At 44.3% G+C, this 27575-nt stretch overlaps 1 protein-coding gene across 1 annotated transcript; it reads right to left on the bottom strand.

The window, feature by feature from the left end:
* Positions 1-141: 141 nt before the first annotated feature.
* On the bottom strand, positions 142-27166 carry memo1 (mediator of cell motility 1). The gene is made up of 9 exons (XM_065007793.1): positions 26934-27166; positions 11609-11690; positions 11316-11384; positions 10773-10885; positions 6959-7070; positions 2927-3069; positions 2001-2077; positions 1075-1179; positions 142-742 (listed from the first exon to the last, which is right to left on the bottom strand). The coding sequence occupies exons 1-9, from the start codon at positions 26992-26994 to the stop codon at positions 611-613; spliced, it is 894 nt and encodes a 297-aa protein (XP_064863865.1). The 5' UTR covers positions 26995-27166; the 3' UTR covers positions 142-610.
* Between the last annotated feature and the right edge of the window lie 409 nt (positions 27167-27575).

Below are 27575 nucleotides of genomic sequence, written 5' to 3'. Positions count from 1 at the left end.
CCCACTTAACCCCCTAAACGAGCCCCAAATACACCCCACTTAACCCCTAAACGAGCCCCAAATACACCCCACTTAACCCCTAAACGAGCCCCAAATACACCCCACTTAACCCCCTAAACGAGCCCCAAATACACCCCCCTTCGCCTCCCCTTACCCCCCCAACCATCCCTGCTCCATGCCAAAATAACACTCCTTCCCTTCAATCTCAAAAACTGCAACTGCACTTCAAGCAAACGTTTTAAGACAAAGAGAAACTCTCCGACTCACAACTGCGGAGAGGGGGAGGCAGGTAGGGGGTGCTGTGAATATAATATCTCTCCTCATTGGCTAGTCCAGATCATCGTTATGGCGATAGAAGTTTGGGTGGTTTAGAGCTGCAGTGGCACCCTATTCCCTATATAGTGCACTACTTTTGACCAGAGTCCTATGGACCCTGCGATAGACTAGCGTCCTGTCCAGGGTTTGTACTTGTCTATCAAGCTGCCTCGCCGCTACAGAAACAGGAGATGGGCTCCTGACCTACGGGCCATTCCGGCTCGGACAAGGCTACCATGAGCCCTGGTCAAAAGAAGTGCACTATATAGGTAATAGGGTGCCATTTGGGACCACATCAATGTACAATGAGGGCCCCGGCTGCGTAGCTAACAGAGCTGTCCTGCCAGTTCCTGCACTGGGAAGACTGGGCATAGTCCAGGAAGGAGAAGTTCATCTCTGTTCCACTCTTCCTCAGCTCAGACACGGCCTGGAAAACACAATCAATCAAGTAAGTAAGTAAGACAGACATCACATGACACGGGAGCAGTCAGACAGGCATCACGCGACACGGGAGCAGTCAGACAGGCATCACGCGACACGGGAGCAGTCAGACAGGCATCACGCGACACGGGAGCAGTCAGACAGGCATCACGCGACATGGGAGCAGTCAGACAGGCATCACGCGACACGGGAGCAGTCAGACAGGCATCACGCGACACGGGAGCAGTCAGACAGGCATCCTTTGTGCAAGAAGACCTGTTTAACTAACAGAAGGTTAGTTGTACCCGTATGCTCGCTGTTGTACTTGTTATGACTCACGTTTAGCAGCACTCCAATAGGATGACGGCCACAGATGGTGTTGTGGTATTTCTTCAAGTAGTTGGTGAAGGACATGGGGTCCAGTGTTTCTATAATGCCCATACCCTGGAGAGACAAGGGAGAGAGGTTTAGAACCCAGTCTGAAAACACTAACAGTTAGCTATATAACCCTAACCCTGGAGAGACAAGAGAGAGGGGTTTAGAACCCAGTCTGATACAGTAAACTATATAACCCTAACCCTAGAGAGACAAGAGAGAGGGGTTTAGAACCCAGTCTGATACAGTTAACTATATAACCCTAACCCTGGAGAGACAAGAGAGAGGGGTTTAGAACCCAGTCTGATATGGTTAACTATATAACCCTAACCCTGGAGAGACAAGAGAGAGGGGTTTAGAACCCAGTCTGATATGGTTAACTATATAACCCTAACCCTGGAGAGACAAGAGGTGGTTTAGATGTCTGATACAGTTTATAACCCTGGAAGACAAGAGCTGAGGGGTTTAGAACAGTCTTACGGTTAACTTATAACCCTAACCCTGGAAGACAAGAATGTGTTTAGAACCCAGTCTGATATGGTTAATCTATCCTTAACCCTAGAGAGACAAGAGAGAGGGCGAACCCAGGCCTGTGGGAAGGAGTTAACTATATAACCCTAACCCTAGAGAGACAGAGAGAGGGTTTTTCAGAACAGAACCATTGTTTCTAACTATTTAACCCTAACCCTAGAGAGACAAGATTTAGTCCAGTCTGTGCTGGCTTAACTATATAACCCTAACCCTGGAGAGACAAACTGTGTTAGAACCCAGTCTGATACTTGTCTGAACCAACCCTAGAGCTGGCTTTGATGTCTCAATTTTATACATGGAAGGAGCTGAGGGGTTTCATGTTACAACTTGGTAGGAACTGAATATCAAAATGTGTTAACCATTTTATCAAGGTGTTCAATGGATCTGTGAATCTCTCCTTGAGCCTCGTCATAGTACGTGTAGCGGAACCGTTGGCCTGTGGGAAGGAGGTAAATATATTAACTCAGGCCCAACCGTGAAGGAGAGGGTTTTTCAAGGAGACAGAACCATTGTTTCTATATTTAGAACCCCTTTCACAAGATTGTCTCGAACTGTGCTGGCTTTTCATATCACTTGTCCTGAACCAAACTGTGTTGGCTTTACTTCTCACTTGTCCTGAACCAAACTGTGCTGGCTTTACTTCTCACTTGTCCCGAACCAAACTGTGTTGGCTTTACTTCTCACTTGTCCTGAACCAAACTGTGCTGGCTTTACTTCTCACTTGTCCTGAACCAAACTGTGTTGGCTTTACTTCTCACTTGTCCTGAACCAAACTGTGCTGGCTTTACTTCTCACTTGTCCTGAACCAAACTGTGCTGGCTTTACTTCTCACTTGTCCCGAACCAAACTGTGCTGGCTTTACTTCTCACTTGTCCCGAACCAAATTGTGCTGGCTTTTCATATCACTTGTCCTGAACCAAACTGTGCTGGCTTTTCATATCACTTGTCCTGAACCAAACTGTGCTGGCTTTTCATTTCACTTGTCCTGAACCACACTGTGCTGGCTTTACTTCTCACTTGTCCTGAAACAAACTGTGCTGGCTCTTCATATCACTTGTCCTGAACCACACTGTGCTGGCTTTACTTCTCACTTGTCCTGAACCACACTGTGCTGGCTTTACTTCTCACTTGTCCTGAAACAAACTGTGCTGGCTTTTCTTTCACATGGTCTTTCCAGCACAGTTCCAGCAACTTCGATGAATGGATGTATAACCAGACTAGCGCAACTCAGTAGTGTGAACAGGGTATAATATATTGATCTCTACCAGTCCTGTTCAGTACGTACCCCAGTGGCAGAAGTCAGAGGAGATGATGAACAAGTTGGAGGGATCAGCCAGATACCTGCTGAGCAGTTTCCCATAATCCTGTTCTTTAGACTCACTGAGGGCTCCAACCAGCACCGGGACAATGCTGAGCTCATCTTTATGACTGCAGTAGGAAACGGAGACAACACATTACAAGTCTGTATGGGCGTGGTGCACTGGGCAGTTACCTGACCGAGATGGTAGAAGCTGTTACAGGGACTGAACACATGTAAACCAACCGAAGGTATCTGTATTAAACCCATCTAATTACAGTGTGTGTTAATTAAACCCAACCTAATTAAACCCACCTAATTAAACCCACCTAATTAAACAGTGTGCTAATTAAACCCACCTAATTAAACCCACCTAATTAAACCCACCTAATTAAACCCACCTAATTAAACCCACCTAATTAAACCCACCTAATTAAACAGTGTGCTAATTAAACCCACCTAATTAAACCCACCTAATTAAACAATTAAACAGTGTGCTAATTAAACCCACCTAATTAAACCCACCTAATTAAACAGTGTGTTAATTAAACCCACCTAATTAAACCCACCCAATTAAAGTGTTAAATAAACCCACCTAATTAAACCCACCTAATTAAACCCACCTAATTAAACACTCAAACAGGAAACAGAGGAAGGATCTGTCTTATTTCTGTAGATTTTCACGACATGATCAAAAGTATGTGGACACGTGCTCATTGAACATTTCATTCCAAAATCATTTTGGGTCTAGAGTGTCTCCCCTTTGAAGAAGGGGATGATCGAAGCTGCTTTCCAATCTTTGGGGATCTCAGACGATACGAAAGAGGTTGAACAGGCTAGTAATTGAGGTTGCAACAATTTCGGGCAGATCATTTTAGAAAGAAAGGGTCCAGATTGTCTAGCCCGGCTGATTTGTAGGAGTCCAGATTTTGCAGCTCTTTCAGAACATCAGCTATCTGGATTTGGGTGAAGGAGAAATGAGGAGGCTTGGGCAAGTTGCTGTGGGGAGCGCAGGGCTTTTGACCGGGTTATGGTTAGCCAGGTGGAAAGCATGGCCAGCCGTAGAAAAATGTTAATTGAAATTCTCAATTATATAGTGGATTTATCGGTGGTGACAGTGTTTCCTAGCCTCAGTGCAGTGGGCAGCTGGGAGGTGCTCTTATTCTCCATGGACTTTACAAGTCCCAGAACTTTTTTGAGTTAGTACTACAGGATGCACATTTCTGTTTGAAAAAGCTAGTCTTGGCTTTCCTAACTGACTGTGTATATTGGTTCCCAACTTCCCTGAAAAGTTGTATATCACAGGGGCTATTCGATGCGAATGCAGAAAGCCACAGGATGTTTTTGTGCTGGTTAAGGACAGTGAGGTCTGGGGTGAACCAAGGACTATATCTATTCCTAGTTCTCATTTTTTGGAATGGAACATGCTTATTTAAGATGGTAAGGAAGGCACTTTTAAAGAATAACCAGGCATCCTCTACTGACGGAATGAGGTCAATGTCATTCCAGGATACCCTGGGCCAGGTCAATTAGAAAGGGCTGCTCGCAGAAGTTTTTAATGGAGCGTTTGACAGTGTTGAGAGGTGGTCGTTTGACCGCAGACCCATTACGGATGCAGGCAATGAGGCAGTGATCGCTGAGATCTTGGTTGAAAACAGCAGAGGTGTATTTGGAGGGCAGGTTGGTTAGGATGATATCTACGGAGGGTGCCCGTGTTTAAGGCTTTGGGGAGGTACCTGGTAGGTTCGTTGATAATTTGTGTGAGATTGAGGGCATCAAGCTTAGATTGTAGGATGGCCGGGGTATTAAGCATGTCCCAGTTTAGGTCACCTAACAACACGAGCTCTGAAGATGGATGGGGGGCAATCAATTCACATATGGTGTCCAGGGCACAGCTGGGGGCTGAGGGGGGTCTATAGCAAGCGGCAACGGTGAGAGACTTGTTTCTGGAAAGGTGGATTTTTAAAAGTAGAAGCTCAAATTGTTTGGGTACAGACCTGGATAGTAGACAGAACTCTGAAGGCTAACTCCACCCCCTTTGGCAGTTCTATCTTGTCAGAAAATGTTATAGTTGGGGATGGAAATTTCAGGGTTTTTGGTGGTCTTCCTAAGCCAGGATTCAGACACGGCTAAGACATCAGGGTTGGCAGTGTGGTAAAGCAGTGAATAAAACAAAAACTTAGGGAGGAGGCTTCTGATGTTAACATGCATGAAACCAGGGCTTTTACAGTTACAGAAGTCAACGAATGAGAGCGGCTGGGGAATAGGAGTGTAGCTAGGCACCGCAGGGACTGGATTAACCTCTACATCACCAGAGGAGGAGTAGGATAAGGGTACGGATAAAGGCTATAAGAACTGGTCGTCTAGTAGGTTCGGAACAGAGAGTAAAAGGAGCAGGTTTCTGGGCGCGGTAGAATAGATTCAAGGCATAATGTACAGACAAAAAGGTATGGTAGGATGTGAGTACATTGGAGGTAAACCGAGGCATTGAGTGATGATGAGAGAGAAATTAATATGGAGTTAGTCAAGAACATTAGTGAGGTCTGATGTTGGGCGATTAGGCCTGGCTCACAGTCGGAGGCTCCAATTCATCCCAAGGGTGTTTGATGGGTTTGAGGTCAGAGCTCTGTGCAGGACAGTCAAGTTTTTCCACACCGATCCTGACAAACCATTTCTGCATGGACCTCGCTTTGTGCACGTTGGGCATTGTCATGCTGGAACAGGAAATGGCCTTCCCCAAAATGCTGCCAAAGTTAGAAGCACAGAATCATCTAGAATGTAATTTTAAGCTGTGGTGTTAAGATTTCCCTTCACTGAAACTAAAGGGCCTAGCCAGAACCATTATTTATTATCCACCAAACTTTACAGTGGGCACTATGCATTGGGGCAGGTAGCGTTCTCCTGGCATCCGCCAAACCCAGACCATTATTCCTCCTCCACCAAACTTTACAGTTGGCACTATGGATTGGGGCAGGTAGGGTTCTCCTGGCATCCGCCAAACCCAGACCATTATTCCTCCTCCACCAAACTTTACAGTTGGCACTATGGATTGGGGCAGGTACTGTTCTCCTGCCATCCGCCAAACACAGATTTGTCTGGGCTGCCAGATGGTGAAGCATGATTCATCACTCCAGAGAACACGTTTCCACTGCTCCAGAGTCCAATGGTGGTGATCTGTACACCCCTCCAGCCAGCGCTTGGCATTGCGCATGGTGATCTTAGGTTTGTATGCAGCTGCTCAGCCATGGAAACCCATTTCAATAAGCTCCCAACGAACAGTTCTTGTGCTGACGTTGCTTCCAGAGGCAGTTTGGAACTCGGTAGTGAGTGTTGCAACCGAGGACAGACCATTTCTATGCGCTACGAGCGGTCCGTTTCTGTGAGCCGTCGTTGCTCCTAGACATTTCCACTTCACAATATCAGCACTTACAGTTGACCAGGGCAGCTCGAGCAGGGCAGAAATTTGACGAACTGACTTGTTGGGAAGGTGGCATCCCATGACGGTGCCAGGTTGAAAGTCACTGAGCTCTTCAGTAAGGGACATTCTACTACCAATGTTTGTCTATGGAGATTGCATGGCTGTGTGCCCCGATTTTATACACCCGTCAGCAACATTTGTGGCTGAAAAATCCACTAATTTGAAGGTATGTCCACATACTTTTGGCCATGTGGTGTATTCCTGATAAAAGGTGTGTGTGTGTTCATATAGTGGGCCTATTAATTGAGCATGCAGGCCTTACTTCTTTAGTAAACAACCAATCATAAGCCATAGTAAAGACTCAAACCATCCTGGAACTGTGGGGGGGGAGAGAGAGCGCTTAACAAAATGTCAAGACAAACCAGTCATGAATCCCTGCTGGCTCCCACCACCACCCCTACCAGGCAGACAGGCTAGGTCTGTAGAGCCTCTCAGTCCTATGTTACTGTACTCTCTACTGATGGATGGCTTAGTGATTATTGAAGCAGACATTTGACAGGTCCCTTTTTTCTTTATAGATGCAGTGTGTTACTCTGTCTTACCTCTCCATGGCTTTAGCAGTGTAAGGCAGATGCATTTCAATGCTGTGCTCCTCCTCGTCTGTCTGAAGACTCATCCTCTCAAACATCCCAGTCTTCCAGAGGTCAGCATAGACTAGAGGGAGGGGAGGATTCAATATACAGACATTATCATAGACTAGAGGGAGGTGAGGATTCAATATACAGACATTATCATAGACTAGAGGGAGGTGAGGATTCAATATACAGACATTATCATAGACTAGAGGGAGGTGAGGATTCAATATACAGGAGGTCAGCATAGACTAGAGGGAGGGGAGGATTCAATATACAGACATTATCATAGACTAGAGGGAGGGGAGGATTCAATATACAGGAGGTCAGCATAGACTAGAGGGAGGGGAGGATTCAATACACAGACATTATCATAGACTAGAGGGAGGTGAGGATTCAATATACAGACATTATCATAGACTAGAGGGAGGGGAGGATTCAATATACAGGAGGTCAACATAGACTAGAGGGAGGTGAGGATTCAATATACACATATTCATTATTACTGGCCATGTGAGGTTTGAATTAGCACATTACAACGATTCATTCGTTTAGACACTAGGGGTGTAACCAGTGCGGACCTGGGTTCGGTCCGCACTGTGAACACAAATGAAAACATAAAAAGGAAAACACTAGGCCTGAGGGCTACGCGGCCTTGTACGCCACGACTACACTGATCAGAAATACAGTGTAGACATTGTTAATGTTGTGAATGACTATTGTAGCTGGAAACGGATGATTTTCTATGGAATATCTACATAGGCCCATTATCAGCAACCATCACTCCTGTGTTCCAATGACACGTTGTGTTAGCTAATCCAAGTTTATCATTTTAAAAAGTCTAATTGATCATTAGAAAACCCTTCTGCAATTATGTTAGCACAGCTGCAAACTGTTGTCCTGATTAAAGAAGCAATAAAACTGTCCTTCCTTAGACTAGTTGAGTATCTGGAGCATCCGCATTTGTGGGTTCGATTACAGGCTCAAAATGTCCAGAAACTCCTCAGTCTATTCTTGTTCTGAGAAATGAAGGCTAATTGCCAAGAAACTGAAGATCTCATACAACACTGTGTACTACTCCCTTCACAGAACAGTGCAAACTGGCTCTAAGCAGAATAGAAAGAGGAGTGGGAGGCCCCGGTGCACAACTGAGCAAGAGGACAAGTAGATTAGTGTCTAGTTTGAGAAACAGATGCTTCACAAGTCCTCAACTGGCAGCTTCATTAAATAGTACCTGAAAAACACCAGTCTCAATGTCAACAGTGAAGAGACAACTCGGATGCTGGTCTGATCCATTTTATGTTATTTAAAAGAATTGACCATTTTTTTTCTCGCGCTTTTCTTTAAAAAACAAGGACATTTCTAAGTGACCCCAAACTTTTGAACGGTAGTGTGCATATAAGCATATAAGTCTATTCCGTTAAAATATCTAGAGCTGACACAGTCGTTGTAATCAAATCTTAAAAACTGGTACATTTCAAACTGTCTTTTTGTGAGGTGCAGTTCTGACCATGGTGAGTGGGTCGGGTTGATAAACCAGGAGGATTCTCCTTTTTGTGAGGTGCAGCCGGGATGTAGTTCTGTACCATGGTGAGTGGGTCGGGTTGATAAACCAGGAGGATTCTCCTTTTTGTGAGGTGCAGCCGGGATGTAGTTCTGTACCATGGTGAGTGGGTCGGGTTGATAAACCAGGAGGATTCTCCTTTTTGTGAGGTGCAGCCGGGATGTAGTTCTGTACCATGGTGAGTGGGTCGGGTTGATAAACCAGGAGGATTCTCCTTTTTGTGAGGTGCAGCCGGGATGTAGTTCTGTACCATGGTGAGTGGGTCGGGCTGATAAACCAGGAGGATTCTACATCTTTTTAAATCTCCAGTTTGGGAACATTTTGGGTTCCCAGTAGATTACAACGACGATGGACAGGAAGTTGTGGATAAAAAGTTTAACAGTATGTCGCCACGCTCAACCAGAATAGCAGCTGCCGACACCTCAAACACGCCGACACATTTGGGCCGATATCACCCCCCCCCCTTCTACAGGAGCAAGACGGAAACACAAAAACGAAAGCAAGACGGAAACACAAAAACGATATCACCCCCTTCTACAGGAGCAAGACGGAAACACAAAAACGATATCACCCCCCTTCTACAGAGCAAGACGGAAACACAAAAACGATATCACCCCCCTTCTACAGGAGCAAGACGGAAACACAAAAACGATATCACCCCCCCTTCTACAGGAGCAAGACGGAAACACAAAAACGATATCACCCCCCCTTCTACAGGAGCAAGACGGAAACACAAAACGATAACACAGAAAGACGAAACACAGAAACGATATCACCCCCCTTCTACAGGAGCAAGACGGAAACACAGAAACGATATCACCCCCCTTCTACAGGAGCAAGACGGAAACAAAAACGATATCACCCCCTTCTACAGGAGCAAGACGGAAACACAGAAACGATATCACCCCCCTTCTACAGGAGCAAGACGGAAATCACACAAAAGACGATATCACCCCCTTCTACAGGAGCAAGACGGAAACACAGAAACGATATCACCCCCCTTCTACAGGAGCAAGACGGAAACACAAAAACGATATCACCCCCCCCTTCTACAGGAGCAAGACGGAAACGCAAAAACGACACAGCGTCTCCCCTCTGCAATCAAGCAGCCCTTTCACAGCCGATTCTGACCAGGCCAAAGAAATGACAAGATCGATAGCTATGTTTATAGCCGCAGATATGCGCCCATTCTCAGTGGGTGAGAAGAATAGGAGTTTCCGTTATCTCGTTAAAGTGCTCGAGCCACGTTACGAACTTTCCTCTCCCATCGATTTCAGCAAACAGGAAGTACCTGCTCTATGGAAGAAAGCTAAAGCGGAAGTTGTCATGTAATTGGCTTACTACAGATGGATGGACCTCAATGGGGTACAGAGAGGTACTTCACATTAGCCTGGAGAGTGGGATGTGAGAAGTAGCATGGTACAGACCCCTTTACGAGAGTCACAAGTGTACATCTTTCTGTCTTTGTAAGAAAAACTTTACAACCTATACACATGCATAATGGCACTTTATTTCAGTGTTGTTGATGAGTAATTGTGTCTTCAAAATCAGGAATACCAACACTTTGTATTTTCTTACACTAAAATTAACTACAGTAACTTTTGGAATTTAATTTTCCCGCTGTACCGAAACTGAACCGCGATCCCAAAACGGCAACACATACCCGGGCCGCGATCCCAAAACATACCCCGGACCGCGATGCCAAAACGGCAATACATACCCGGGCCGCGATCCCAAAACATACGATCCCAAAACATACCCGGACCGCGATCCCAAAACATACCCCGGACCGCGATCCCAAAACATACCCCGGACCGCGATCCCAAAACATACCCCGGACCCAAAACATACCCCGGACCGCGATCCCAAAACATACCCCGGACCGCGATCCCAAAACATAACCCGGACCGCGATCCCAAAACATACCCCGGACCACGATCCCAAAACCACAATACATACCCGGGCCTACTAGACACACTGCAGCTTGTTTGGCAGTGTCAGTCAGATGGTTGGGTCCACTGAGGACATTTACGTCCCCCCCCCCTACACGTGTCAAGCTTCACCGTTTAAAACAAAATACACAGAAACGTCAAAACAGGGTTATTTTGTTAAATTTGAAAATTACCCTTCTGGTCAATCCGGAGATTGCCGAGTGGCACAGAATGTATGTATGTATGTATGTATGTATGTATGTATGTATGTATGTATGCATGTACCTACCATTCTGGTCAATCCTGAGATCGTAGAGAGGTGTTTTATAAACCTCAGCAGAGGACAGGGCACAGCGGGACAGAGGAACATGGTGAGACGGGCCCAGGATGAACACCCTGCGACTACAGGGGGAAGAGAGGAGTCCGTCACCTCACTCTGTCACCTTTACCTCCCTGACTCACATTAGCATAGCAGCTCAGTGGACCCAGTCATTAGTAGCCTCGGCCCAGCAGGCTTCGCTCACGTCGTTCCAAGGTGAGGCTGTGACAGAGGCTAGGCCAATACTGCTAACTACTCTCTGTCTGAGGTAACTAAGGGGCAGATAGTTCCTTCAGGGTGAAACAGGGCAGGCAGATCTAAGGTTTGATAAGGAGGGAAAATGTAGAAACGAAAAAAAAAAAATACATTTACATTTTCAAACATCTAAATTTCGATATAATATTATTATACTTTACACGGAAATTAAATTTGGTTACTGACAAAAGCTGTTCCGTTTAGAAAGTTCCCTGGACATTTTTACCGTAACTAAACGAGACGTGGTAAATGACTTACGTGACAGAAGGGTCTATTTGTTTGTAGGCGTGTGCAGCACAAGCGCCACAGTAGGAATATCCAGCGTGCCTGAAAACACAGATGTCTGTTAGGAGGAAATGACATCATGGCAGGCCAGACACCATTACAACAAACACAAAACAACCCTTTGAAGATGTTCGACCTCCACTTCCCCCATCAACACGTACACATTTTAGTCATTCATAAACCGTTATCCAATCATATTTAGGAATGACTCTTGATGACAAAGGTGAGGCCTTGACTGGGATATTATAAGCATCAGTGGAGCTTACGGTGCTATGATGGCTCTAGCGGGGCTGATCGTGGATTGTGCTTGAGACAACCAACCTTCTAGTTGTGTATTTAGCTGGGAGCCTGCAGAAAGGGAAGAGGGGGAAACAATTGGAAGAGAATTACACTTCATACAAAAACAGAAATTAGTCTTCTGCTGCAGCCAACCACACAGGGCCTTCAGGAAGTATTCACACCCCTGGACCTTTCCCACATTTTGTTGTGTTACAGCCTGAATTTAAAACGAATTACATTGAGATTGTGTCGATGGCTTACAAACCAATACCCCGTAATGTCAAAGTCTAATTGTTTCATATACATATACATATATATATATAAAACACACACAAACAAACTCAGCAACAAAAAAAAATAATTAACACCCCTTTTTCAGGACCCTGTTTTTCAAAAGACAATTCGTGAAAATCCAAGTAACTTCACAGATCCTTATTGTAAAGGGTTTGAACACTGTTTCCCATGTTTATTGTAAAGGATTTGAACACTGTTTCCCATGTTTATTGTAAAGGATTTGAACACTGTTTCCCATGCTTATTGTAAAGGATTTGAACACTGTTTCCCATGTTTATTGTAAAGGGTTTGAACACTGTTTCCCATGCTTATTGTTAAGGATTTGAACATGCTTATTGTAAAGGGTTTGAACACTGTTTCCCATGTTTATTGTTTGAACACTGTTTCCCAAAGGATTTGAACACTGTTTCCCATGCTTATTGTAAAGGGTTTAAACACTGTTTCCCATGCTTATTGTTAAGGATTTGAACACTGTTTCCCATGCTTATTGTTAAGGGTTTGAACACTGTTTCCCATGCTTATTGTAAAGGATTTGAACACTGTTTCCCATGCTTATTGTTAAGGATTTGAACACTGTTTCCCATGCTTATTGTTAAGGATTTGAACACTGTTTCCCATGCTTATTGTAAAGGGTTTGAACACTGTTTCCCATGCTTATTGTTAAGGGTTTGAACACTGTTTCCCATGCTTGTTCAATGAACCATAAACAATTAATGAACATGCACCTGTGGAACGGTCGTTAAGACACTAACAGCTTACAGACGGTAGGCAACTAAGGTCACAGTTATGAAAACTTAGGACACTAAAGAGGACTTTCTACTGACTCTGAAAATCACCCAAAAAGAAAGATGCCCAGGGTCCCTGCTCATCTGCGTGAACAGGCATGCTGCAAGGAGGCATGAAGACTACAGATGTGGCCAGGGCAATGAATTGCAATGCCCGTACTGTGATACGCCAAAGACAGCGCTACAGGGAGACAGGACGGACAGCTGATCGTCCTCGTAGTGGCAGGCCACGTGTAACAACACCTGCACAGGATCGGTACATCCCAACATCACACCTGCGGGACAGGTGAAGGATGCAACAACTGCCCGAGTTACACCAGGAAAGCACAATCCCTAAATCAGAGTACAGACTGTCCTCAATAGGCTCAGAGAGGCTGGACTGAGGGCTTGTAGGCCTGTTGTAAAGCAGGTCCTCACCAGACATCACCGGCAACAACGTCGCCTATGGGCACAAACCCACCGTCGCTGGACCAGACAGGAATGGCAAAAAGTGCTCTTCGCTGACGAGTGGTGGTTTTGTCTCACCAGGGGTGCTGGTCTGATTCACGTTTATCGTCGAAGGAATGAGCGTTACACCGAGGTCTGTACTCTGGAACGGGATTGATTTGGAGGTGGAGTGTCTGTCATGGTCTGGGGCGGTGTGTCACAGCATCATCGGACTGAGCTTGTTGTCATTGCAGGCAATCTCAACGTTGTGCTTTACAGGGAAGACATCCTCCTCCCTCATGTGGTACCCCTCCAGCATGACAATGCCACCAGCCAAACTGCTCGTTCTGTGTGAGATTTTCTGCAAGACAGGAATGTCAGTGTTCTGCCATGAACAGCGAAGAGCCCGGATCTCAATCTCATTGAGCACGTCTGTGACCTGAATGTGCAAGTAGAGATACTGGGGTGCAAAGGAACAAAAATAAATAAAAATTAACAATATGGGGATGAGGTAGTTGGATGGGCTATTTAAAGATGGGCTATGTACAGGTGCAGTGATCTGTGAGCTGCTCTGACAGTTGATGCTTAAAGTTAGTGGGGGTGATACGAGTCTCCAACTTCAGTGATTATTGCAATTCGTTCCAGTCATTGGCAGCAGAGAACTGGAAGGAAAGGCAGCCAAAGGAGGAATAGGCTTTGGGGGTGACCAATGAGATATACCTGCTGGAGCGTGTGCTACGGGTGGGTGCCGCTATGGTGACCAGTGATCTGAGATAAGGCGGGGCTTTACCTAGCAAAGACTTATAGATGACCATGAGCCAGTGGGTTTGGCGACGAATATGAAGCGAGGGACAGAATACAGGTCGCAGTGGTGGGTAGTATTTGGGGTTTTGGTGACATAACAGATGGCACTGTGATAGAATGCATCCAATTTGTTGAGTAGAGTGTTGGAGGCTATTTTGCAAATGACATCGAAGAAGTCAAGGATCGGTTGGATAGTCAGTTTTACACGGGTGTGTTTGGCAGCATGAGCGAAGGATGCTTGTTGCGAAATGGAAAGCCAATTCTAGATTTCATTTTGGATTGGAGATGCTTAAAGAGTCTGGAAGGAGAGTTTACAGTCTAACCAGACACCTAGGTATTTCTAATTGGCCCCATATTCTAAGTCAGAACCGTCCAGAGTAGTGATGCTGGATGGGCGAGCAGGTGCGGGCAACGATCAGTTGAAGAGCATATATTTAGTTTTACTTGCATTTAAGAGGAGTTGGAGGCCACGGAAGGAGAGTTGTATGGCATTGAAGCTCGTCTGGAGGTTAGTTAACACCGTGTCCCAAGGGCCAGAAGTATACAGAATGGTGTCGTCTGCGTAGAGGTGTTTCAGAGAATTACCAGCAGCAAGAGCGACATCATTGATGTATACAGAGAAAAGAGACGCCTGAGAATTTAACCCTGTGGCACACCCATAGACTGTCAGACGTCTGGACAACAGGCCCTCCGATTTGACACACTGAACTCTATCAGAGAAGTAGTTGGTGAACCAGGTAAGGCAGTCATTTGAGAAACCAAGGCTGTTGAGTCTGCCGATAAGAATACGGTGATTGACAAAGTCGAAAGCCTTGGCCAGGTTGATGAATACAGCTGCACAGTACAATCTTTCATCGATGGCGGTTATGATGTCGTTTAGGACCTTGAGCATGGCTGAGGTGCACCCGTGACCAGCTCTGAAACCAGATTGCATAGCGGAGAATGTACGGTGGGATTCTAAATGGTCGGTGATCTGTTTGTTCACTTGGCTTTCAAAGACCTTTGAATGGCAGTGTAGGATAGATATAGGTCTGTAGCAGTTTGGGTCTAGAGTGTCTCCCCCTTTGAAGAGGGGGATGACCGCGGCAGCTTTCCAATCTGTGGGGATCTCAGACGAAACTAAAGAGGTTGAACAGGCTGGTAAATAGGGGTTGCAACAATTTCAGCAGATAGTTTTAGAAAGAGAGGGTCCAGATTGTCTCACCCGGCTGATTTGTAGAGGTCCAGATTTTGCAGCTCTTCCAGAACATCAGCTATCTGGATTTGGGAGAAGGAGAAATGGAGGAGGTTTGGGAAAGTTGCTGTGGAGGGGTGCAGGGCTGTTGACCGGGGTAGGGGTAGCCAGGTGGAAAGCATAGAAGCTGTAGAAAAATGCTCATTGAAAAGCTAAATTATTGTGGATTTATCGGTGGTGACAGTGTTTCCTAGCCTCAGTGCAATGGGCAGCTGGGAGGAGGTGCTCTTATTCTCCATGGGCTTTACAGTGTGGGAGGAGGTGACAGTGTTTCCTAGCCTCAGTGCAGTGGGCAGCTGGGAGGAGGTGCTCTTATTCTCCATGGGCTTTACAGTGTTTCCTATCTTCAGTGCAATGGGCAGCTGGGAGGAGGTGCTCTTATTCTCCATGGGCTTTACAGCCTAGCCTCAGTGCAGTGTTTCTCCATGGGCTTTACAGTGTTTCCTAGCCTCAGTGCAGTGGGCAGCTGGGAGGAGGTGCTCTTATTCTCCATGGGCTTTACAGTGTTTCCTAGCCTCAGTGCAGTGGGCAGCTGGGAGGAGGTGCTCTTATTCTCCATGGGCTTTACAGTGTTTCCTAGCCTCAGTGCAGTGGGCAGCTGGGAGGAGGTGCTCTTATTCTCCATGGGCTTTACAGTGTTTCCTAGCCTCAGTGCAGTGGGCAGCTGGGAGGAGGTGCTCTTATTCTCCATGGGCTTTACAGTGTTTCCTAGCCTCAGTGCAGTGGGCAGCTGGGAGGAGGTGCCTTATTCTCCAGGGCTTTACAGTGTTTCCTAGCCTCAGTGCAGTGGGCAGCTGGGAGGAGGTGCTTATTCTTATGGGCTTTACAGTGTTTCTCCAGCCTGTTTCCTAGTGCAGTGGGCAGCTGGGAGGAGGTGCTCTTATTCTCCATGGGCTTTACAGTGTTTCTATTCTCCATGCTTTACAGTGTTTCCTAGCAGTGGGGGCAGCTGGGAGGAGGTGCTCTTATTCTCCATGGGCTTTACAGTGTTTCCTATCTTCAGTGCAGTGGGCAGCTGGGAGGAGGTGCTCTTATTCTCCATGGGCTTTACAGTGTTTCCTAGCCTGTGCAGTGGGCAGCTGGGAGGAGGTGCTTTTCTCCATGGGCTTTGTGTGTTTCCTAAAGGGGCATGCAAATTTCTGGGCTTTTCCTAAAGTGGGCAGCTGGGAGGAGGTGCTTCTCCATGGGCTTTACAGTGTTTCCTTAAGTGCTGCAGCTGTATATGCTTTATTCTCCATGGGCTTTACAGTGTTTCCTAGCCTCAGAGCAAAGGAGTGCTGCATGGACTTTACAGTGTCACAGAACTTTTTGGGTTTGTGGTAAAGGATGCAAATTTCTGTTTGAAAAAGCTTTTATAATTATATATATTTGTTCTAATTGAAAAGTCATTAGAAAACCAAGCTTTTATAATTATAAGGCTAATTGATCATTAGAAAACCCTTTTGCAATTATGTTAGCACAGCTGAAAATTGTTGTCCTGATTAAAGAAGCAATAAAACTGACCTTCTTTAGACTAGTTGAGTATCTGGAGCATCAGCATTTGTGGGTTCGATTACAGGCTCAAAAATGGCCAGAAACTTGGTCAGTCTATTCTTGTTCGACGAAATTGCCAAGAAACTATAGATCTCGTACAACGCTGTGTACTACTCCCTTCACAGAACAGCGCAAACTGGCCCTAACCAGAATAGAAAGAGGAGTGGGAGGCCCCCCGTGCACAACTGAGCAAGAGGACAAGTAGATTAGCGTCTAGTTTGAGAAACGGACGCCTCACAAGTCCTCAACTGACAGCTTCATTAAATAGTACCCACAAAACACCAGTTTCAATGTCAACAGTGAAGAGGCGACTCCGGGATGCTGGTCTTCTAGGCAGAGTTGCAAAAAAAAAAAAAGGCCATATCTCAGACTGGCCAATAAAAAAAAAAAAAGATTAAGATGGACAAAAGAACAAACTGTAATAATACCACTGTAATTACATGTTTAACATGATTTTTGAATGACCATGTCATCTCTGTACCCCACACATCCAATTATATGTAAAGTCCCACAGTGGAGCAGAGAATTTCAAACACAGACCACAAAGACCAGGGAAGTTTTCCAATGCCTAACAAATAAACTCCAACTCTACCTATTGGTATTTGTGTAAAAAAAAAAGAAGGAAAAAAAAGACATTGAACACCCCCGTTGAGCTGAAGTATTTAATTACACTTTGGATGGTGTATCAATACACCCAGTCACTAACAAAGATAACTGAGTTGCCAGAGAGGAAGGAAACTTCTCAGCGATTTCACCATGAGGCAAATGTTGACTTTTAAAAAAGTTATAGAATTTAATGGGTTGTGATTGGAGAAAACTGAGGATGGATCAACAACATTGTATAGTTACTCCACAAACCGAACCTAATTTACAGAGTGAAAAGGAAGCCTGTATCCAATACAAATATTCCACAACAAGGAACTAAAGTAATACTGCAAAAAAAGTGGTATGTTTGGGGCAAATCAAATACAACACATTACAGAGTACCACACTCCATATTTTCAAGCATTGTGGAGGCTGCACCATGTTATGGGTATGCTTGTAATCGTTAAGGACTGGGGAGTTTTCCCCAGGATTAAAAGAAACGGAATGAAGCTAAGCACAGGCAAAATCCTAGAGGAAAAGCTGGTTCAGTCTGCTTTCCACCAGACACACTAGGCCACATCTACACTGGAGTTGCTTAGCATGAAGACAGTGAATGTTCCCGAATGGCTGAGTAACAGTTGACTTAAATCGACTTGAAAATGACTGTCCAGCAATGATCAACAACCAAATTTGACAGAGCTTTTGTTTGACGGGCAAATGTTGCACAATTCAGGTGTGGAAAGCTCTTACAGACTCAAAGTTGTAATCGTTACCAAAAGTTATTTTACAAAGTATTGACCCAGGGGTGCGAATACTTATGAGATATTTCATTGGCAATAAAAAAAATGTCCTATAATGTCTAAAAACACGTTTTCACTATCATTATGGGGTATTGTTTGTAGACGGTTGAGGGAGAAAAACAAAATGTCTTCATTTTTTTTTAAATATTCAGGCTGTAAACACATTTACAGGAAGTCAAGAAGTCTGAAGGCACCGTAACCGTTAGCTACCGCTAACTAACGACTCTATTTAGAGTCCGCTCCCATTAATTTCCGCAGCGGCATCAACGTCAAGCTCAGCACCAGGAACTAATGCAAGTCACCTCTCGATCACCTCACAAGGCGAGCAAATAAATACACTGGAACTACGCATAGTCAAGTGTTCTGTTGGGTGAGTTCAACAATTCAACTGCAACTTCTGCTGTCGTCGTCGTTTCTGTATTATTTCTGGGCATGGAATCGCTTAGCTGATTGGTTCATGTAAGGCTTGAATTGGAGAAAAGGGGGTATTCGTATGAGGGGATGATGGTGTGGGTGACTGACTGGTGTCTGTTGGATGTGAGTATTGTGTGTGAAGGTCAGTCAGTACGCATGATATATTGACATGGGGGGGGGGGGTATAGTGCCTCATTTGAGTGTGTATTGATAGGGACAAAGTAGTCAAATGTTGGCTACTGTGTACAGACTAACCCTGCTGCTGATAACACCAGCTTTAGTAGCACATGGTTTATTGTATGGTTACACAATCCTCACGATCAGTCTTCATGGTCTTTCCAGGACAAAGAAATCTGCAAGAGGTCGACTATAGAACGCCTAGTATACTCACCACTGTATTTTGCTATAAATATTACTAGCTGTTGTGTAAGGGCATTCGGGAATTATTCAGACCCCTTCACATTTTGTTACGTTACAGCCTTATTCTAAAATGGATTAAATAGACCCCCAACCTCATCAATCTGAACACAATACAACAATGACAAAGCAAAAACGTTATTTTAAATTTTAAATATTTTTTTGCAAAACTATAAAAAAAAATTAAAAAACTGAAATATCAGATTTACATAAGTATTCAGACCCTTTACTCAGTACTTTGTTGAAGCACCTTTGGCAGCATTGAGTCTTCTTCGGTTTGACTACAAGCTTGGCACTCCTGATTTTTCATAGTTTTCTATTGTGTCCAGTACTTGATCAGAATTAATCATATCGGACAAAATCTTTTTAACTTATATGCGCTAAGCATGTTGCTAGAATTTTTGCATCACAACACTGAACTGTAAAGGGCCTCCAACTGTGTAAATGGACTGGATCTTTATATTTACTTCTTGGATCCGGTTTCAGTAATAATTCAAACCAGGCCTTCTTGCTGAGTATCTGATAATCTACCATTTACATAGGAGTGGTTATCATGTTAATAATGGCCCTCTGAGTATAAAAAATATATAGTTCTGTGTACTACCACTGGTATGCCATCCAGGCCTGGAGTTTAGTATACTACCACTGGTCTGGAGTTTAGTATACTACCACTGGTCTGCCATCCAGGTCTGGAGTTTAGTATACTACCACTGGTAGGCCATCCAGGCCTGGAGTTTAGTATACTACCACTGGTATACCATCCAGGTCTGGAGTTTAGTATACTACCACTGGTCTGCCATCCAGGCCTGGAGTTTAGTATACTACCACTGGTAGGCCATCCAGGCCTGGAGTTTAGTATACTACCACTGGTCTGCCATCCAGGTCTGGAGTTTAGTATACTACCACTGGTCTGCCATCCAGGTCTGGAGTTTAGTATACTACCACTGGTATACCATCCAGGCCTGGAGTTTAGTATACTACCACTGGTATACCATCCAGGTCTGGAGTTTAGTATACTACCACTGGTCTGCCATCCAGGCCTGGAGTTTAGTATACTACCACTGGTCTGCCATCCAGGCCTGGAGTTTAGTATACTACCACTGGTCTGGAGTTTAGTATACTACCACTGGTATGCCATCCAGGTCTGGAGTTTAGTATACTACCACTGGTCTGGAGTTTAGTATACTACCACTGGTCTGCCATCCAGGTCTGGAGTTTAGTTTCCACTGGTCTGGTCTGCCATCCAGGTCTGGAGTTTAGTATACTACCACTGGTCTGCCATCCAGGTCTGGAGTTTAGTATACTACCACTGGTCTGCCATCCAGGCCTGGAGTTTAGTATACTACCACTGGTCTGCCATCCAGGCCTGGAGTTTAGTATACTACCACTGGTATACCATCCAGGTCTGGAGTTTAGTATACTACCACTGGTATACCATCCAGGCCTGGAGTTTAGTATACTACCACTGGTCTGCCATCCAGGTCTGGAGTTTAGTATACTACCACTGGTCTGCCATCCAGGTAGGCCTGGTCTGGAGTTTAGTATACTACCACTGGTAGGCCATCCAGGCCTGGAGTTTAGTATACTACCACTGGTATACCATCCAGGTCTGGAGTTTAGTATACTACCACTGGTCTGGAGTTTAGTATACTACCACTGGTAGGCCATCCAGGTCTGGAGTTTAGTATACTACCACTGGTCTGGAGTTTACTATACTACCACTGGTAGGCCATCCAGGTCTGGAGTTTAGTATACTACCACTGGTAGGCCATCCAGGCCTGGAGTTTAGTATACTACCACTGGTATACCATCCAGGTCTGGAGTTTAGTATACTACCACTGGTCTGGAGTTTAGTATACTACCACTGGTAGGCCATCCAGGTCTGGAGTTTAGTATACTACCACTGGTCTGGAGTTTAGTATACTACCACTGGTAGGCCATCCAGGCCTGGAGTTTAGTATACTACCACTGGTAGGCCATCCAGGTCTGGAGTTTAGTATACTACCACTGGTCTGGAGTTTAGTATACTACCACTGGTCTGCCATCCAGGTCTGGAGTTTAGTATACTACCACTGGTCTGCCATCCAGGTCTGGAGTTTAGTATACTACCACTGGTAGGCCATCCAGGCCTGGAGTTTAGTATACTACCACTGGTCTGCCATCCAGGTCTGGAGTTTAGTATACTACCACTTGTCTGCCATCCAGGTCTGGAGTTTAGTATACTACCACTGGTCTGCCATCCAGGTCTGGAGTTTAGTATACTACCACTGGTCTGCCATCCAGGTCTGGAGTTTAGTATACTACCACTGGTATGCCATCCAGGCCTGGAGTTTAGTATACTACCACTGGTATACCATCCAGGCCTGGAGTTTAGTATACTACCACTGGTATACCATCCAGGTCTGGAGTTTAGTATACTACCACTGGTCTGCCATCCAGGCCTGGTATACCATCCAGGCCTGGAGTTTTCCCAGACTTAAAGGCTTTAATTGCATCAAGAAGTTCCTCCTCTGTAATTTGACCTTCACATGAGTCTTTCTGTACAGATGTTAATTTTACATTCTTAAATAGAACACAAATCCTTACAATTAACTTTGGTTGGTGGAGATAGAGACTGAAACGAAAACATATGCTTACAAGTATTTCCTCTTTCAAAAAAATTGTTCGGTGAATCACGGGTGACTCATTCTATCCAGGTCACTTTATTTAAAAATAATAATGATATATTACACATGATCTTTCTTGAATAAGTTCCTCCATTCCTTTTTGTTTCTCCTCTAACTTATTCTCTGCCTCTATGGTTCAGTTTTTATTGCTGTCTAACTGTTAGTCCCCCTATTTCCTTCGTTAATATAAACTCGACCTAAAATGCTTTTGTTTTAAAAGACGAGCACGGAATTGCATGGCCTCTAAAAAGCACATTTTAAAAAAGGGTCCTATACAACAAGGAGGATCTGCTATACCTAGACAGAATAGTTTGGGAGAAATACATTTCACCACCCCAGTCCTTTATCCACAACTTAAATCTAAACAGATATGATATCCCTTCTCTTTTAGCCAGATAAATACTGATAGTGTTTTCTGCTAAGGGGCGGCAGGGTAGCCTAGTGGTTAGTGTTGGACTAGTAACCGAAAGGTTGCAAGTTCGAATCCCCGAGCTGACAAGGTACAAATCTGTCGTTCTGCCCCTGAACTGGCAGTTAACCCACTGTTCCTAGGCAGTCATTGAAAATAAGAATTTGTTCTTAACTGACTTGCCTAGTAAAATAAAGGTAAATTAAAAAAAAATTTTTTTTAAATAACTGGCTATTCTTATTTCACCATAACAAGATACCAAAGTTTCAATTATATTTATCATCATATGAGTGTCCATTTTGCTGTACCAAGATATTTGCACTGCTATTAAGTAAACCTCCAATTGTTCTCCACTATACCACCCGCTAAACCCCCCTAATCCCATATTTACCATATTGGGTTGTCGTCCCAGTGACGGGCTCCCCATCCATCCCACCTGGATCCTACAATCTTACTGCTAAATCAAAACGATGCAGGGAGTTGGTGTATCATTTCATCTTGTATTTCTTGGTAAGTAAACACGTTTCAATAAACCAGTAGATTAGTCTGTCAATAATGAAAATAAGTAGACAAGGTTTTGTATTCAAGACAGAGTTGATTTCCTCTGGAGACCAAGGTGAGTTTACACAGCAGTATGCAGGACCGATTATGACACACACACACACAGTAGAAGAAAAATATACTACTAACACCTATACTAAAGACTACAGTTCCAAAGGGAATACTGGGATGTACGCTAGCAATCAGGAAGCAAGTTCAGGAAGTGAAACGTTAAATAAATAGAAATCATAATACAAAACAAGAAACAACAACGCACAGACTTGAAACAATGACGCCTGGGGATGGAACCAAAGGGAGTGACATATATAGGGAAGGAACCAAAGGGAGTGACATATATAGGGAAGGAACCAAAGGGAGTGACATATATAGGGAAGGAACCAAAGGGAGTGACATATATAGGGAAGGAACCATAGGGAGTGACATATATAGGGAAGGAACCAAAGGGAGTACATATATAGGAAGGAACCATGACATATATAGGGAAGGAACCATAGGGAGTGACATATATAGGGAAGGAACCATAGGGAGTGACATATATAGGGAAGGAACCATAGGGAGTGACATATATAGGGAAGGAACCAAAGGGAGTGACATATATAGGGAAGGAACCAAAGGGAGTGACATATATAGGGAAGGAACCATAGGGAGTGACATATATAGGGCAGGAACCAAAGGGAGTGCCATAGGGCAGGTAATCAAGGAGGTGATTGGAGTTCAGGTGAGTGTCCTTATTGATGCGCTGATACACGTAACGATGGAGGCACGTGTGCACCATAACGAGCAGCTTGGTGACCTCGAGGCCGAAAATAATAATAAATATGCAATGATCTGATTAACAATGATGTGTGTGGATGCGCTGACCAAATTAATGCACACCAGTAGACCTTTCCCGAACACAATCAAAAGTTACAACTGACCACGGAATAAAGACCGTTGGAATAAAGACCTACTGACCACGGAATAAAGACCGTTGGAATAAAGACCCACTGACCACGGAATAAAGACCTACTGACCACGGAATAAAAACCTACTGACCACGGAATAAAGACCCAAAGACCATGGAATAAAGACCCACTGACCACGGAATAAAGACCCACTGACCACGGAATAAAGACCCAAAGACCATGGAATAAAGACCTACTGACCACGGAATAAAGACCCAAAGACCACGGAATAAAGACCATGGAATAGAGACCGTGATCACTTATGTGAGGAGCTCTACCCCACACGGGTCAGTATAATAAACGGTGATTTGATGTGTACCGGCATGATGTTACTGAGCTATAGGACTGAGGAGTGTGTGTTTCCACACTCTTGCTCTATAGGGCACAGCTTTAGTCTGTATGCAACAGCGCACTGGTTTACTGGGAGAAGAGAATTCCCCTACCCAAGAATGGTAAAGTACTGGTTCTAACAGCCGACCAATCAGCTTGCTGCCAACTCTTATCAAACTTCTGGAGAAATAAATAAAAAATAAACGGTGTTCAACTAGATGCAATGCCATTTCTCTGTAAACAAATTGACAGACTTACAGAACGCACTGCACTGACAACAAACGACCGATGATTGGTTGAAATACATCGATGATAGAATTGTGGGAGCTACAGTGTTAGATTTCAGTGCAGCCTTTGATGTTATTGACTATAACCGGTGGGGATGAGATCTGGAAGTTAAAAGAAACCTGCTGCTTACTTAGCGAGTAACAGATTTCATCTGCTACACTAATCCCTTCAAGATCTAGCAAGGTTAGTCATCAAAATAGAAAATAGTGCGGTTTGGTGACCCACGCTTGTGTGATGAGATACTTGGCGGAGACCTGAAGACGTGTTAGTTAGACAAGTCTCTTGCAAGAGTACTCATTAAAAAAGGGGTAATGTGACTGACTGGGTTAAGACGGTTAGCCTACTGAGCTAAAGCCTAGGCATTGATTCTGTCTCTCTATTGAGGTCAAAGGGTGGTTCACACTCAGTCAGTCACAAGATCAAGATGAATTAGGGAGTGTTATGGGGCTATGACAGGGCTATGACAGGGCTATGACAGGGCTATTCACACTCCATTATAACGTGTCTATAGAGGGGAACAGAAGGCTAAGAGAGTCTTAGCTTTCAGAAATGGGATCATAACAGCGTATAGGCAAACGGTTCAAACGCTAGAGCCAATTTCATTGGAAGAAAATAAATGACACTTTGAGACACTTGAAATTATAGTTTGGAAACTGGATACAAACAATGCATGTAATATTTACGTATTGAAACTGAATAATTATTGAATATCAAAATGTAATTAGACATTTAAAAACTGAATGCAATATTAATTCAATTCAGTTTCAAACCATGAAATACAAGTTGAATTTAAGCCACTGTGCCTCCATCTTTGTACTCCCTCACCATTGTGTTGAAGCCACTGTGCCTCCATCTTGGTACACCCTCACCATTGTGTTGAAGCCACTGTGCCTCCATCTTGGAACTCCCTCACCATTGCGGTGAAGCCACAGTGCCTCCATCTTGGTACACCTCCTATTGTAAAAAATATTTTTGGAAGCTATAGAAATGAATTCATTAATGTCTTACATTCGTTTTATATATTATATTACACATTATTGCATGTTTGTAAAACAAAAAATAGAAAACATGTAAAAACATTTTCCTAAAGTATAATTTTAGATTATTAATGCTACTGTCCCTACTACAACAAAAATACTTATATGAGATTTTGTCCTTGAAACACTTAATTTAAATACTATAGAATTCCATCCATTCCTATGGAGGACTGCTCCTACTGGGGGGTGCCAATATGGCCGACTGGTGGCTTCAAAGCCTCTCACTGGCCAATACGTAGTATCAGCAATCTAAGGTTTATATGACCAGGCCATTTCATCTGGCCAGGACAGAAAAAAAAAAAGAAAGAAAAAGAAACATTTGCAGGTTTTGTTGCTCTCAACCAACTGAGAGAGAGCACGGTCTGTTCTTTCCTCACTGCTATCCTCCTCAATGAGTCAACTAGCTAGCAACCCATCTATACTGAACAAACATATAAACGCAACATATAAAGTGTTGGTTTCATGAGCGGAAACAAAGGATCTCAAATGTTCCATGTGCACAAAAAGCTTACTTAGCTCAAATTGTGCACATGTTTGTAAGTCGCTCTGGATAAGAGCGTCTGCTAAATGCTAAATGACTTAAATGTAAATGTTTGTTTACATCCCTGTTAGTGAGCATTTCTCCTTTGCTAAGGAAATCAATCCACCTGACAGGTGTGGCATATCAAGAAGTTGATAAAATAACATGGTCATTACACAGGTGCACCTTGTGCTGGGGGGTGATAAAAGACACACTAAAATGTGCAGTTATGTCAGTGCCACAGATGTCTCCAGTTGAGGGAGCGTGTAATTGACATGCTGACTGCAGGATTGTCCACCAGAGCTGTTGCCAGAGAATGTAATGTTAATTTCTCTACCATAAGCCGCTTTCATGATTTTAGAGAATTTGGCTGTATGTCCAACCTGCCTCACAACCGCAGACCACATGTAACCACGCCAGCCAGCGTCTGAGACCAGCCACCCGGCCAGCTGATGAAACTGAGTAGTATTTCTGTGCTCCTTACCAGTCATGTGAAATCCATAGATTAGGACATAATGCTTTTATTTCAATTGACTGATTTCCTTATATGAAGTGTAACTCTGTAAAATAATTTCCAGGACACCAGCCCAGAGAGAATAGTCTGCAGCTAGGTAGGCTTGCTATAGTAACCCTGCTAACTAGGTACTACCCCTCACAACAACAGCCCCTGAAAGACAGGTCAGCTAGCTAGCTTGGTTAGCTAACCCAGCTAGGAACTTCCCTGGACAACAACCCAAACATTACAGAGACCAGTCTGCTAGCTAGCTTGGTTAGCTAACCCAGCTAGCAACTTCCCTGGACAACAACCCAAACATTACAGAGACCAGTCTGCTACTTCCCCAGCTGCAACTTCCCTGGACAACAACCCAAACATTACAGAGACCAGTCTGCTAGCTAGCTAGGTTAGCTAACCCAGCTAGCAACTTCCCTGGACAACAACCCAAACATTACAGAGACCAGTCTGCTAGCTAGCTAGGTTAGCTAAACCAGCTAGCAACTTCCCTGGACAACAACCCAAACATTACAGAGACCAGTCTGCTAGCTAACTAGCTTGGTTAGCTAACCCAGCTAGCAACTTCCCTGGACAACAACCCAAACATTACAGAGACCAGTCTGCTAGCTAGCTAGGTTAGCTAACCCAGCTAGCAACTTCCCTGGACAACAACCCAAACATTACAGAGACCAGTCTGCTAGCTAGCTAGGTTAGATAACCCTGCTAGCAACTTCCCTGGTCTCTGGCCCATTCCCCCGGTTCAGTTCTATACCTGAGGCGGCGTACCAACTGCCAGCGTGACTTGCTTCTCTGCACACTGTTCGGTTGGACATCTTAACTCCGGAGCTGCCAATCTTGGTAAACTGGAACCTTGTCAGGTAGAAAAAGTAAAAACTCCGGGAGTGGGGTGGGGAAGAGAATAAAACAACTGGCCAGATAGAAACCACCAACAAAAACAAAACGTCGACTAAGACAAAGAAGGAATGCAAAAAAAAATAGGAAGTTAGCTAGCCAGCTAACGTTAGATAAAAAAAATGTTGAGAAAAGTGATTATATTTGATAGTTAGCCAGCAGACTACTTTAAAATACAATACTTTTAAACGATAATTACGGATGAACAAAATCTCAATGCAGTGTTGTCAGTTGGTTGTCATAAATAACACCATTTGACTTGACTAAAACCGGTATGACATAAATCGGGATAGCTAGTAGCATCAGATTCTTTTTACGCCTGCTGCTTTCGTTAGATCCGACTCCAAGTAAATAACAACCAGCCATTGGCCGGCACCATATTTTACTTTACACGGATTGGTTGCTTCTTGATGGCAGGTAATAAGGCGGTGTTAAACGTTTACTAAAAATGACGTAAGGCTGCGTGGATTGGCTGCTCGAAGAGCATGTGAAACGATTCGTT

Source organism: Oncorhynchus nerka, linkage group LG23 (assembly GCF_034236695.1).
Source record: "Oncorhynchus nerka isolate Pitt River linkage group LG23, Oner_Uvic_2.0, whole genome shotgun sequence".
Lineage (NCBI taxonomy): Eukaryota > Metazoa > Chordata > Actinopteri > Salmoniformes > Salmonidae > Oncorhynchus > Oncorhynchus nerka.
The sequence above is the reverse complement of the archived record's forward strand: the minus strand, read 5'-3'. Positions and strand labels throughout refer to the sequence as shown.